The 15,808-nt window shown below is 37.2% G+C and overlaps 1 protein-coding gene across 1 annotated transcript in view; it reads left to right on the forward strand.

Moving 5' to 3' along the window:
- Positions 1-15,808, forward strand: part of sema3ab (sema domain, immunoglobulin domain (Ig), short basic domain, secreted, (semaphorin) 3Ab) — a 42,674-nt gene that overhangs the window by 18,576 nt on the left and 8,290 nt on the right. The window contains exons 4-15 of the mRNA XM_067390033.1: positions 3,689-3,808; positions 4,053-4,146; positions 5,499-5,618; positions 6,568-6,710; positions 9,424-9,538; positions 9,651-9,720; positions 9,870-10,014; positions 10,117-10,336; positions 10,443-10,534; positions 10,739-10,780; positions 14,751-14,908; positions 15,582-15,649. Of these exons, the coding sequence (XP_067246134.1) occupies positions 3,689-3,808; positions 4,053-4,146; positions 5,499-5,618; positions 6,568-6,710; positions 9,424-9,538; positions 9,651-9,720; positions 9,870-10,014; positions 10,117-10,336; positions 10,443-10,534; positions 10,739-10,780; positions 14,751-14,908; positions 15,582-15,649 (1,387 nt within the window). The remainder of the gene's footprint in view (positions 1-3,688; positions 3,809-4,052; positions 4,147-5,498; positions 5,619-6,567; positions 6,711-9,423; positions 9,539-9,650; positions 9,721-9,869; positions 10,015-10,116; positions 10,337-10,442; positions 10,535-10,738; positions 10,781-14,750; positions 14,909-15,581; positions 15,650-15,808) is intronic.

Below are 15,808 nucleotides of genomic sequence, written 5' to 3' on the forward strand. Positions count from 1 at the left end.
ATAAATACAACCTTGGTGAGAATAAGAGACTTACCAACCCCACCCTTAGTATACATTATGTCTACATATTGTACATCACATTTCAAAAGAGTAAAATCACGTTTTCCATTATGTTTTTTATTGAAAGTAAATGTAATATTTGAGATAGATCCAAAAACAAGACATGATAGGTTTGCTTTTGACAGGAACCGCTTGTTCTGAAAAGGTAAAGCTTGTCTGTCATCCGTCTTTTTCCTTCACAAACACAGTTAAAAGTTTCTCCCACAAGATCAGCTCAGCAGATGTCAATGAAATAATGAATAAAAAAACAAATCACTGAATTGAGGGACAATGGTGTGTAAACACTTTCCAGGCATAGCTGCCATTTGCTCTCATAAATTCCAATGCAGATCCTGCCCGAGGCTCTTTCCTTTAACATATAGAGCCATAGAAAGCGTCCCTCTGCCTGGTTAGCATCATAAAGAAACCATAAGGTTGGTTGGTTCTCAATGGCTCTTATTTGAATTGCAATAACATGCATTGTGTGAGATTTTGATGTAAACATGGTCTTGATGAATAGCGGGGTACTCACTGAAAGATGGCTTTTATGTGAAGAGAGGGGTGCCAGTGAAAAGAGACAGATTGACTGAGACTTGGTCTTCTCAAAGAGAGGTTGACTCAAGCTTGTTTGAAGTGAAGTGGGACAATGTCAATTTAGGGTCCTTTTGAGGGACGATGAAGGCAGAAAACTGCTGGTTATGTTGAAGGATCACAAACTCAATTTGTAAGAAACAAAAAAAGAGTGAGATCAATGCTCATGAGACACAGTCTTCACAAAAACATCCATTTATGCTGACAGCGGTGCTGCATGTTAGGTTAAATTGTTAGTTTTAAATGCATCTGTGGACTCTGAAATAAATTATTTTTAACTAAATTGCAACTTTATTTTATTTCCATTACTTTAGATTACAGATAGGGCTTGGTCGAAACCATGTTCATGGACAAAGCAACCTTTTAAAGTATTTTTTTTTTTTTCAATAGCAAGATCACAAACTGATTTCCCATTGGTTATTGTGCAATTTCACTATCTAACAGGGTGCATGGAAATAACAAACCACTATAAAAAAGGTAAACCAGCAACATTTTGATAGGAGAACTTAAATTTGAATTAAAACCATGTGTTTTTGTCCTTATGAAGGCCTGTGTGCTGAAACATGTCATTTTAAAAATGTTTTTAATTAAGTTTTTTTTTTTTTTTTGCTCAGAAATTAGTCTACAAATGAACAGTGTTGGGGGTAACACATTACAGGTAATGTGAGTTACGTAAATAGATTACTTTTAAGTAACTAGTAAAGTAACTTTTAAATTTACAACAAAATATCTGAGTTACTTTTTCAAATAGTTGAAAAAGTAACTTTTTCAAATAGTTACTTTGTTTTTCCCATTTATTGACTGACGCCTCTCCTGTCCCCATGTTGAGGGAAATCATAAGTGCCGAGGCGTTGTGTGCGCTCTATGAATATGGTTATTGTAGTTCTTGTGAACATATATTTACTCTTGTGAACATATATTTTCTTCTTCTCCTGCATCCTATTCTTCTGTATTCCAGAATGGCAGCACAGCTGAAAGGCCTGTTTGAGCTGCGCCCTCTACTGTACAGTCATAAAATTTTATTTCCTTCAGCCTGAGGCTTATTCATTTAACTTTTGGTGTGAAAGGGCCTTTACATTTGCCCAAAATAGAACTTTTTTGTTGTTATAAAAAAAAACAACCCAGCCCAGATGAGAAAAAAGTAATGTAATTCTTTACTTTCCATAAAAAGTAACTAACGCAATTAGTTACTTTTTTAGGCAGTAAGGCAATATTATAATGCTTTACTTGTAAAAGTAATTTTCCCCAACACTGCAAATGAGTTGGTATAGGAGATTGTAGAATTACTTTTTTGTTTGTTTCATTTATACACAGATTTAGTTTCAGCTATTACAAAAGCCAGATCTTTGAGTCATGTATTATATGTTGTCATACATTTCTGTAAACCTTTTCCACATGAGATGAGTCACTTCAGTTTGTTCCAGATGAGGCTTGCTCAGACACGTGGCTTTAACACAACTGAGGAGCTTCTGAACACACGCACACACATTTCCATAGGCAAAATCCCAGCTCAGATGCTACAGTGAAGCTGACAAACACAAACACATACGTACACACACACTGTCCCTGAGAGTATAGGCCACTGGGGAGCTCTGGACGCCCATAACAGGATTTCCCTGCAAATGCACTAAACACCCTGCTGAAAAACAACTCCAGCTGTTGTAATATTTTCCTTTTAATAAAGCGCTTTGTCGGAGTGTGATGGTCAGCTGTGCCGCTGTGTGTGGAATTCTGCTGCATGTGTGAGAGAGCAGGATTTTGGCGCATACAGAAATGACATTTGCCACAATCAACAGAGGAATTATGCAGTATTATAGAACTACAAATTATTAGGTCATTCCACAGATGACAGTGTAATAAACTCATATGGTCATGCAACATAAACTTATGCGTGGGCCATATAAAAAAAGGTGATAATTTGAAGGTAATTATTAGTGGATGTATGAAGTCAGTTCCCCTCAGGTTCACACAGGTGTCATAGCAGAATAATCACAGGTTTAGGTCACCACATTAACTATGTTCCACTAACTATGTTGAAAACCAGAAAGTACACAAATACTCCATTCAATTTCATTACTGTTAAAAAGTTTGGGGTCGGTAAAAATTTTTTTTTTTTTTTTTTTTTTTTTATATATATATGTTTTGAAGTCTTAATTTCACAGAGGTTGTTGATTAAACAAAATACTGCAAAAACAAAGGTAATATTATGAATTTATGAAATATAACTGTGCTGCTTAGTAGAAAATAACTGTGCTGCTTAGTAAAAAAAAAAAAAAAAACTTGATATTTCAGGATTCTTCAAAAGAATTTATTTGAAAAATGTATTTTTTTTTTTGTAAAAATATGAGTGTCACTTTTGATTAATTTAACAAATTATGGCTGAATAAAAGTATTGATTTGTTTTGTTGTTGTTGATATTGTTTTTTTTTAATTACTGACCCCAATCTTTTGAATGTAGTCAAATTTATTTGCTATTTTGCACTTTGTTCAGGCGATAAGTGTACTCTTAAGTGTCCAAATACTTTCTAGTGTGTGTGTGTGTGTGGGTGGGCGGTTGTGTGGTCCTGGTATTCCCTATATTATGGGGACCAAATGTCCTCACAAGTAATACCAGTAAAGTTTTGGTCCCCACAAGCTTATAAATCATACAGAATTATCTAAAATAGCAGACAGTTTTCTGTGATGGGTAGGTTTAGGGGTAGGGTTAGTTTAGGGGGATAGAATATACAGTTTGTACAATATAAAAACCATTATGTCTATGGAAAGTTCCCATAAAACATGAAAACCCAACGTGTGTGTGTCCGTGTGTGTGTAGGTGATAAGCTGTCTGTTGCCATTTGTTGACACAGATGGGATGCGTTTATTTATCTGAGAACGCAGTGACGACTGTGAATCAAGACGTGCCGATACACCATGGCTTTAGTTTGCTTTTCTCTCTGTCAAGTTCAAGGTGTTGTTTTGGAAGTTCCTGTTGGTCAAACATTGGCTACATCAATACAAATGCTATGTTTTCTGATCATAAATTCAGTAAATGTTGACTCGTTTTCTCTCTCTGCAGAAGGAGTGCTCTAACTTCATAAAGGTTCTGCAGCCGTTTAATCAGACGCACTTGTATGTGTGTGGAACAGGAGCCTTCCATCCCGTCTGTGCTTATGTGGAAGTTGGCAAACGCCCGGAGGTAAACACATCACATCAGTTATTCTTTTAGTTTTTTGGCTACTCTATTCTGTCACATTATGATGTCATTTTTGATTATTTAGAGGTCACAGATCATAAAATGAATCATACAATTTCTCCTCCCTGTTACCGAGTCACCGAGTAGCCTTCTTCAAGAAGTGTTTAAGGGTGAAATGTAAGGGAAATTTGATGAATGTTTCATTGTGGATTTGCATGAGATTGATTATGTGCTTGTTTCTACCCAGGACAACATCTTTCGGCTAGGGTCATCAAACTTTGAAAATGGCCGTGGAAAGAGTCCCTATGACCCCAAACTGCTGACTGCTTCCATGCTGATCGGTGAGTGTGTGAGGAAATGTGATGCTGAAGTGATAGATGCTGAAAATACTTAATAACAATTACAATAATAACAATTGATTATATAAATTTAGTGTAATTCCACCAGTCACATTTCTGACCAAAATTTAATATGAAAGGTCTTCAAAGGGTTGTTGATTTTATTTAAACTGTAAATTGGAATCATACATTTTCTTGACTTTTAACATGGGTGGTGTACTAAATAGTCACATGACTAGGTCCATTGCCCCTCTGAAAGATGTTTGTGTCAGATATCCATAAAATGAAGCAAGTAATAGGTTACTACGTAAATATATGAATGGTCAAATTTAAAAACACTGAAACACTGATGTTGGTATCTGACTCATTCAATAATATAATTATTTATTTTACTATATTTCTTTACTCTGAACTTATTTCATCATATTGTGTTAATTTGTATTATTTCTAAAAAATAATAATAAATATTTTTATACATTTCTCTAATATATATATAAAGTCAATATCACTATATATTACTACAATATTATAGCAGTATATTAAAAAAAAATTAATATAAATTACTATTTTATTTTAGCGGGGTCCATTGTATTAAACCACACTGGAAAATCTGGGATTCAAAATCTAATTTAAATCTGGAAATAGTTTCATGACTGAAAAATAATACCTATAATAACTGAAATTCATATATCATTTTCATCTCAATCTGTCACTCAAATTATGTCGATAATATAATTATTTGGAGAGAAAGAGATGTTTTTCTTCTCAATAGCAGTTTTGTTATGCTTCAATGAGCTGGTTTATTTAGCACTCTAAGAAATTAATTAAACTATAAACTGAACATAAAGAAGATTTGGTCAGTTAGTGAAAATGAATATAGGTCTCTTTCTGTCTCTCTCTCTCTCTCTCTCTCTCTGTCTCTCTGTGTGTGCGTATTTGGTGTGTGGCAGTGCATAATCCAGCGCATGTTTAGCTCTGGTTCAAGTGTTCTGAATGGAAACTCAACACCCTTGATTAATGGTCTCTCTTCAAGATGACCGGTGCAGACTGTTCCTCTGGTTTTGTGCTCTACCTGCAGAGCGTTTTACTGTTAAATCACTCGTCTCAGATTAAAGGTCACTTATGATACAGACACACAAACAGTCCCATTCTCTCATGCCGTCCCTGTGCGTGAAATTGCCTGCGAGTGTTGACTATCACACCTCTTTGAATCCTCACCTGAGCTGTTATTAAAGTTTACAAAAACCAAGACTGAACTAGATCCTCTAATCTCCTGATATATATTTTTTCCATCCACGTTGAACTCACATTAACCATCCTGAATATGAGTTTTAATTTGCATGTTTGATCATCAGATGGGGAACTGTATGCTGGGACATCAGCGGACTTCATGGGCCGGGACTTTGCCATTTTCCGAACTTTAGGCAAGCACCATCCAATCAGAACAGAGCAGCACGACTCCAGATGGCTCAACGGTGAGACATGTAAAAAAACACATTAACACACAGTACTCATGACTTTTTATATATTTAAAATGAATGCAAGTAAATAAGTATACTGGATACACATGCATTACCATTCAAAAGATTTTTTAATATTTTTGAAATGTTTCCTATGCTCACCAAGGTTACATTTATTTGAAAAATACAGAAAAAATAGCAATATTACAATTTCTCTTTTAATATATTTTCAAATGTCATTGATTCCTGTGATATCAAAGCTGAATCAGCTTCATTACTCCTTCGGAATTCATTCTAATATGCTGATTTGCTGCTCTAGAAGCATTTCTTTGTTATTATCAATGTTGAAATCAGTTGTGCTGCTTAATATTTTTGTGGAAACCATAAAGCATTTGTTTCAGGATTCTTTGATTAATAGAAAGTTCAAAAGAACAGCATCTATTACACAGGACATATAATTTTGTTGCTACAAATAATATTTTATGGTTTTGCATGAGCTACCCACACAAATGTGCAGTTATATGTGTGAGAGAGAAACAGAAAATTCTTTAACCAAAAAAATCTGGATTTTTAATCTGAAAAAAAAAGAAAAAAGTTATCAATGTCATCACCTTACAGCTTGTGTGCTAACATGTATGTGTGAATTAGGATTATATACTAAATAGCCTAATTTCCTCATACTTCTTTTTGTCAACTACTGAATTAAAGAGTAAACGAATACCTTTGCCTCCAGTGAACATGTTTTGCGTCATAGTAGCATATGTGTGGCAGAACCTGATTTCACCAAGTGCAGCATGTTCCTGAATCAACATCTTTGTTGATCCTGGAACAACATTCCAAGCAACCAGTCAGATTTGAGTGACAAGTTTACATTTTATGTCAAGTTTAGGATTACAACAAGGGTGCTTCTCTTCCTTATTGGTCCACACTAGTTTTGTAAATTATTTGTTTGTTGTCCATCCAGATCCTAGGTTTGTCAGCGTGCATCTCATCCCAGAGAGTGACAATCCTGAAGATGACAAGATCTATCTGTTCTTTAGAGAGAACGCCATTGATGGGGAGCAAATCAGCAAAGCCACACATGCCAGAATCGGACAGCTATGCAAGGTACAAAGACTCCTCGCACACCCCATATACATGACTCCACTGGCTGATCCACACACACATATAAACTCATTTTATAGCTCAGAAGACTTGAATTATCAGTTATGTTTCAACTTTACCCCAAATGCAACCTAGGCTCATTGGAAAATTGTGCCCTTTCCTACATTTTTTTTGCAAAACTCCAAAAAGATTCCTATACATACAATTCACTGCAGTGACGGTTGAAATATTAACAAGATTTCATATCATGAGATTTCTCTTTGCTAAGCTGCATACACACAAACCTTTGCTCCATTCCTCTCCTTCTCATGGTGGCGAGACAGGTAGGAGCATGGCCAGAGCCAGTGTTTTTGCATTAGGCTTCACCTCTGCTGTTTTGCGGCCTTGCTCTCACCCCCCACCGTGAAACTTAAGAGATGCCTAAAATGTCACAGGAGCCATCAGGCAAGAGAACAAAGACTCCTCTGTGGAGAAAATGTGAGACTTTGGCAGACTCGTTCAGCTCAAGTGCGAGTCTACAGCTTGAAGCGGTAGAAAGGTGTTCTCAATTACAGCTTGCTCGGTATTCCGGTATGACTGGAATCCTCCCTTCACTGGTGCAGACAATTGTCTCATTATGCAGAGTGTATGTTTAGTTTATGCAATGCATTTTCCAGCCCTGCTAATTAGAGCTGATCAATCCAGACTGTTTATATTGCTCATGTGTTTCACATGCCGACTGCCAGGTTTTGGTGTAAAATGTGTGAGTAAATACACATGCACACACCTCTTTCAAATGAACAGTATCAATAATAATTCTCTATCTGTGCAATGGATGATTTTTTTGAGAGTTATGTTGAATTGCATCTACTTTACATTGGTCATAGATTGAGAATTATAATTTTTCTTGATATTTTGACATGTAAGATGTCATGGTACAATAAAAACACTGCAGGTTTCTGAGCTCAAAATTTCCTTGTCGGTTTAATAGCAGCTTTTTTTTTTTTTTAACAAAGTTGCCAAAATGACTCTATTATGTAATAGAAATTAAAAAAATAAAATTCTGAACGTCTCAGTAGAATGCTGTAATCAACACTTTGCACAATTGGTTGATCTCGGCAGCTGTAATAGTAAAATGTTGTAAAAAAAAAAATGTTGTCAAATGTTTTAAAAAATGTTGAAAAGCATTGAAAAGTATCTTAAATGAGACACTAAATTTCTAAATTATGACAATTTTTGATGTAAAAATCTTGCTAACATTATAAGTGCACCTCAAGAAACATGATAAAATATGAAATAAATGATAGGTTACATTTTATTTTGACAGTCCACTTTAGAAATTCTACTATATAACTATAGTAACTTTTCAAAAACATGTCAACTATGTCTCATTAATTTGCTACTACTACTACTATGTCATCTAACTCTCTTTTAGTATTAGTAGACTGGGGGAGCATAAATACACTAAAGACTGGTAGTTGACATGTAGTTGCAAAGTTACTTATACTGTAGTTAGTAGAATGTCTAAGTGGACTATCAAAAAAGGTGTTACCAAATGATACCTCAAATTGAACTATCTCTAAACAAACACAAGTAGTAAGTTTCAACTTCAGTTGAAATTTGAATTAAATTGGCATTGCCCCACAAGAATGCAGTTGTCAAGTTATAATTCAGAGTTTGTATTAACAAACTTTATTTTTTATTGGTAAAACGTACACTTATTGGGATTATAGGAATTTCTTTGAATTTTCTAATTTGACTTCGATAAATTTAAATTTGAATTTCAAAACTAGTTCAGTTTTGCATGGACAAGCAACACTCAACATATAACTCTGAAAATGTAAAAAAAAAAAAAAAAAAAAGTAGTGTTAAAGGATTAGTTCACTTTCAAATGAAAATTAGCCCAAGCTTTACTCACCCTCAAGCCATCCTAGGTATATTTGACTTTCTTCTTTCTGATGAACACTCTCTGAGATATTTTAATAAGTATCCTGATGCATCCAAGTTTATAATGGCAATGAACGGGACCCACAAATATGAGCTAAAGAAAGTGCTTCCATCCTTCCATCCATCATGTACTCCACACTGCTCCGGAGGGTTAATAAAGGCCTTCTGAAGCGATGCGAAAAAAAACAAAAACAAAAAACAAAAAAAACATATTTAATCCTATATTTAACTTCTGTATTCATCGTATGAAGAAAGTGTAAAACTTTTGCAGTTCAAATAGCATCCTACGCCTTCCCTATTCAACTTACGGAAAATTATAACTGACATGACGCCAATTTACACTTTCTTCGTAACTTGAATACAGAAGGCGGTCTGGCGGAAGCTAGATATTTTATTTTATAACTTGTTAAATATGGATTTTTTTTTTCTACATAAATGCATCGCTTTGCTTCAGAAGGCCTTTTTTAACCCCCTGGAGCCATGTGGAGTACAGGTTTATGATGGATGGATGTGGATGGAAGCACTTTCTTCAGCGCATACTCATTGGTCCTGTTCATTGCCATTATAAATCTCGGATGCATCAGAATATTGATTAAAATATCTCAGAGAGTATTTATCAGAAAAAAAAAGTCATATACACCTAGGATGACTTGAGGGTGAGTAAAGTTTGGGCTAATTTGAGTTTGAATGTGAACTAAGTAACCTTTAATGATATTCTTTCACACATTGGCTTCTCTGAAGTAAATGTGAAGTAAGATGATACAAGTAGGTTTTAATTTGTTTTTGACAGAACGACTTTGGAGGCCACAGGAGTTTGGTGAACAAATGGACCACCTTCCTAAAGGCTCGTTTAATCTGTTCCGTTCCTGGCCTGAACGGCATCGACACACACTTTGATGAACTACGTAAGTGACCCTATTACAATACCTTCAAATTTTGCTCTTGTGCTGTACTTTGAAGTATTTAGTTGGCCACTCACAGTTGCCTGTGACTGAAATTGTATTTGATTGTTTCCAGAGGATGTTTTTCTCATGAGCTCCAAGGATCCTAAAAACCCTATTATCTATGCTGTATTTACAACATCCAGGTATTAATACATCCAATTTACACCAAATTCCCAGTCAAAAGCCTGTCTGCCTATTGTCTTTTTGCATTCAAAGCATGATAATTGTGTCTTAAGTCCCTAAAGGTGAACCTGTGAAAAAACTCATAATTACTTTTTTCTCTGGTTTACAGTAATATCTTTAAGGGCTCAGCGGTGTGCATGTACAGTATGGCAGATATCAGGAGGGTGTTTCTGGGCCCGTATGCCCACCGAGATGGACCCAACTACCAATGGGTACCATTTTTGGGTAGAGTTCCATACCCAAGACCTGGCACGGTAAGACGGCCAATCAGTGCCGACACCAATGTACAATTTACTTTTCAAATGAAAGTGAATTGCCTGCTTCGATTTTAACACGTGTCTCCTGAATGCTTACAGTGCCCCAGCAAAACGTTTGATGGTTTTGAATCAACAAAGGACTTTCCTGACGACGTCATCACATTTGCCAGAAGCCATCCGGCCATGTACAACCCAGTGTTCCCCATTAACAACCGTCCAATCATAATCAAAACTGATGTTGACTACCAGTTCTCTCAGATAGTGGTGGACAGGGTAGAGGCAGAGGACGGCCAGTATGATGTCATGTTTATCGGCACTGGTGTGTAGAATAATAATCTGTAGAATTAAATAATGTGATTTATATGATTTTTTTAGCATGTTCTTTATGCAAAACACAAGTTAATCATGTTATTTTTCTACCATAGACATGGGCACAGTTCTTAAGGTGGTTTCAATCCCTAGAGGAACATGGCATGACCTTGAGGAAGTCCTGTTGGAAGAGATGACTGTGTTCAGAGTGCGTTTATAGAGTCTTTTATACTGATTTATTTGTAATAGCTTTATAAGTAGTATTTTTTTCCCTTAGAAAAACAATTTACTGTCCACACTCCAAAGGCACTATTTATAGACTTTTATCAATTTCACCCTTTTTCATACTGAGATATAGTTTGTATTATTTTGGTGATAAACAATATGTAAGTATATAAATATCTTTTTACAGGAACCAACAGCCATTACTGCCATGGAGCTCTCCACAAAGCAGGTATGTATTATTAGAGCTGCAAACAACTGATCCCTTAATGCAATAAAGGTGGTGAAAGCAGCTCTTTATATGTGGCAGCATTGAACATGATTCCATTAGGCAAGACTGAGCAACATAATTGGTTTGATATGTGAAGTGCAGGGAACAGAGTGAATCTAAAATAGCGAAACAGGCATAATACTTTACAGAACACAGGTGCATATGTACATACATTTGTTCTTACCCTTGTTCTAACACTGATGAATCAAGTATTCTAAAGTTTGGTGTCTGTAAGATTTTGTGATGTTTTTCAAAGAAGTCTTTTATGCTCCCTAAAGCTACATTTATTTGATCACAAATGCAGTTCTGTCATGACAACTCTTGGAGTATTTGAATGGTAGTGGATATGACAATGTAGATATGTTTGGTCTTGGCGGAATAGATCTGCTACGCTGCTGCTGCTTTATTGCTGCTGCTGCTGATTATTGCTGCTGCTGCAGAGCAAGTATGGGACTTGCTACTGCCAATACATACACGACACGCTGCTGTGAGCAAGTAAGACATGCTGCTCCTGTACAATATAGCGGACATGAATAACCCCCCAACAGAGCAGGTGACATGATATTGGACAATACAAGCCCGGTGTATTGTATGTCAGAGATCCCCCATCAATGCAGAAGGCAAGATGATGATTCACCCTCACCCCTAGCAGATCTACCACCAAAACATATCTATGTGCTATCTATGTGTGCCTGAATCAATTTTGCCACAGCTAAGAAATTCTGGGCTGTATGGCTTGGCTCTAGTGGCATATTAGACTATGTGTGCCTGGGCTACCACACTGAATGGCTTAGCTCTGGTGAACGATATGGCTATGTGTGCCTGGGCTACCACGCAGAATGGCTCTAGTGGCCTATGTCTATGTGTGTCTGAGCCAAAAGGCTCAAACATACCAATTAGAATGCGCATTATGTGTGGCTTTAACAAATGGTAAAATGTTGCAGGCTAATAGAGATAAGAAACCCTCCACGACCACCTGAGCAAATAATAGTATAATGATGTAGCATCAATTGATAATGTCATTGTCAAACCCGGTATACTCCTAAGGTAAACTCATTCAGATGAACGGAAATTAATGGGCATGACTCCAACATGCATCAGCTGACCCAGCCCGAAACATGTACAAACCCGATTCCAAAAAAGTTGGGTCACTGTATAAATTGTGAATAAAAAAGGAATGCAATTTACAAATCTCATAAACTTTTTTTATTCTTTTATTCTTATTCTAATTTTTATTCACAATAGAATATAGATAACATATCAAATGTTTAAAGTGAGACATTTTGAAATGTCATGCCAAATATTGGCTCATTTTGGATTTCATGAGAGCTACACATTCCAAAAAAGTTGGGACAGGTAGCAATAACAGGCCGGAAAAGTTAAATGTACATATAAGGAACAGCTGGAGGACCAATTTGCAACTTATTAGGTCAATTGGCAACATGATTGGGTATAAAAAGAGCCTCTCAGAGTGGCAGTGTCTCTCAGAAGTCAAGTTGGGCAGAGGATCACCAATTCCCCCAATGCTGCAGCGAAAAATAGTGGATCAATATCAGAAAGGAGTTTCTCAGAGAAAAATTGCAAAGAGTTTGAAGTTATCATCATCTACAGCGCATAATATCATCCAAAGATTCAGAGAATCTGGAACAATCTCTGTGAGTAAGGGTAAAGGCTGGAAAACCATACTGGATGCCCGTGATCTTTGGGCCCTTAGACGGCACTGCATCACATATAGGAATGTTACTGTAATGGAAATCACAACATGGGCTCAGGAATACTTCCAGAAAACATTGTCAGTGAACACAATCCACCGTGCCATTCGCCGTTGTCGGCTAAAACTCTATAGGTCAAAAAAGAAGCTATATCTAAACATGATCCAGAAGCGCAGGCGTTTTCTCTGGGCCAAGGCTCATTTAAAATGGACTGTGGCAAAGTGAAAAACTGTTCTGTGGTCAGACAAATCAAAATTTGAAGTTCTTTTCGGAAAACTGGGATGCCATGTCATCCGGATTAAAAAGGACAAGGACAACCCAAGTTGTTATCAGAAGCCTGCATGTCTGATGGTATCGGGTTGCATGAGTGCATGTGGCATGGGCAGCTTACACATCTGGAAAGGCACCATCAATGCTGAAAGGTATATCCAAGTTCTAGAACAACATATGCTCCCATCCAGACGTCGTCTCTTTCAGGGAAGACCTTGCATTTTCCAACATAACAATGCCAGACCACATACTGCATCAATTACAACATCATGCGTAGAAGAAGGATCCGGGTACTGAAATGGCCAGCCTGCAGTCCAGATCTTTCACCCATAGAAAACATTTGGCGCATCATAAAGAGGAAGATGCGACAAAGAAGACCTAAGACAGTTGAGCAACTAGAAGCCTGTATTAGACAATAATGGGACAACATTCCTATTCCTAAACTTGAGCAACTTGTCTCCTCAGTCCCCAGACGTTTGCAGACTGTTATATGACTGTTATATAAAGAAGAGGGGATGCCACACAGTGGTAAACATGGCCTTGTCCCAACTTTTTTGAGATGTGTTGATGCCATGAAATTTAAAATGAACTTTTAAAAACTATTTTTCTCTTAAAATGATACATTTTCTCAGTTTAAACATTTGATAAAATATTGAAATTTGAAACTTCCACATCATTGCATTCTGTTTTTATTCACAATTTGTACAGTGTCCCAACTTTTTTGGAATGGGGTTTGTAGGTACGTGAAACATTAAGATTTACACGTCATAATATGAATGAGATTTCAATAAAAACTGAATATTTTGAATGAATATTCTATCTACACTGAGTTGCATGTCTGAGTTGCATGCTAATGCATTACTATTATATCTTTGTCTCATATGCAATGGTTATGTCAGTCGATGCAATTGACAGTGAATCCCATAACATCACTTCGCAGCATGCAACCAACTGTCGGTCCTCACAGATAAAACGCGAATGAAGCGTATGGCTGCAAGAGTGTGTAGAACGTTCACTTATCTCAGTAGCGAACTCAGAAGTTCGCTATGTTAATGGCTGAACACCAACACAGCAAAGTGTCTCCTGTTTATGGATGAATAGATGGATGGATGGAGGTTTGGTTGGTTTGGTTGGTTGGTTGGTTTGTTTGGTTGGTGTGGTTGGTTGGTTTAGTTGGTTTGGTTGGTTGGTTTGGTTCGTTGGTTGGTTGGTTGGTTGGTTGGTTGGTTGGTTGGTTTGGTTGGTTGGTTGGTTGGTTGGATGGTTGGTTGATTTTTAAGGCCAGGAATCTGTGATTTTTGCATACTTGTGGTTTTAAGTTGGTTAAATGTACAAAATGTACAAACTGGTTGATAGATCATGATTTGTTCATGGAAACCATTCACTCACAATAAGACCCAATAAGTCAGGTGACCACCCAAGGGCAGAACTAGCCTAGCATGTGAGACTTTTGAAAAAGAGTCAACTGATCAGCTAAGATTGTTTTGTAGGGAACTTGCCATGCCACCCTGCATTTTGTTGACAGAGGTGATATAGACCAGCCAGACTTATCATGTACCAAAAACCCCAACACACACACACACACACGTTTCTTGACCTCAGTCTACATTACGCAGAGCAGGGGCTGCTGTCACAGTCACTCACACAACACGGCAACACAAGGTACTGCCATTAGAGGCCACACATACACACACAGTGTCACACACACCAGCTGGTTTTACACTCAGGACTGCAGCGTGAGCTCTCCTTTAGACTGTGTGAATAATCAAACAGACACTGAGAGGTTATCTGAAGCGATATATAATTAAACAGCTGCGTACAAGCCCCGAGAAAGTTCCCGTATCCTCAGTGAAACAGTCATTAACTCAGCTATCACACCACAACAGACCATAAAAAGTTTGCCTTCATTGTTTCAAGGAAGTCTCAATCTCTCTGCTCTATCTTTACAGCAACAACTCTATCTTGGATCCACCATTGGGGTTTCTCAGATGCCACTGCATCGCTGTGACGTGTACGGAAAGGCCTGCGCTGAGTGCTGTCTGGCACGGGATCCTTACTGTGCCTGGGATGGCTCACAATGTTCCCGATACTTCCCAACTGCTAAGAGGTACAGTGAGGAATGCTGTTTCATGTTGACCTATGTTTTTCCCACAATGAGCTTATGAATTCCTATCTGATGGCTAATATATATCAAAAGCTACTGCTACTGCTACATATCATTTCATATTTGACTTCTTGAACTTTTTTGAAGTGTCCATCAAAACCTCATTGGACTTCCCAGCTGTCCATTGTAGAAACTCATCTCCTTTGGGCTGTCAAAAGCAAGCACACCCCTACTTAATACTTCATCTTCAATTTCCCAAACAAGAACAATACGGGTCTCTCATTCACAGTCCATATCATGTTGCAGTAGCAAGTAATATGTTTGTGGACGAGGTTCTCAGAAGGTTCTTTGTGCACTACTGGTGCTGAAAATGCCTCACATATTGCCAGCATTACCGAGTTGCCTTAAAGGTACATTCAAGACAAGACGTCTCAGGACATATACTGCATGATATGTCTTTTCATAAAAGTTAGAGACTAAACAGCCCAGAGCTAAAACAGGTTCCATTTCAGACACACTTATATGCTCATGAAGAGCTGTATTTGATTTACTTCGAGCATAACAAAGTGAGAGCTTTTCTGGAAGACAGATGTGTGTAGGAGTGGATATGTGAGTTTCAGTGTGCTCACACTCACCTGCCCTCTCTAATTCTCTGCTGTGTGATGTACGCTTGCAGGAGAACGAGGCGTCAGGATATCAGGAACGGAGACCCTCTGACTCAATGTTCAGATCTGCAACATCACGGTAAACACCAGCGAATCTCAGATCATGTTTATAATATGTCCAACAACACAGTGTTACTGTAGGTTAACAATCACAAATCTAAACCTTTACAATCTAGAGCTTTCTTCTAAGTTTTTATTTGATAATTAGATTAATATACAGTATCGTTTAAAAGTTTGG

Source organism: Chanodichthys erythropterus, chromosome 7 (genome assembly GCF_024489055.1).
Source record: "Chanodichthys erythropterus isolate Z2021 chromosome 7, ASM2448905v1, whole genome shotgun sequence".
NCBI classification, from domain to species: domain Eukaryota; kingdom Metazoa; phylum Chordata; class Actinopteri; order Cypriniformes; family Xenocyprididae; genus Chanodichthys; species Chanodichthys erythropterus.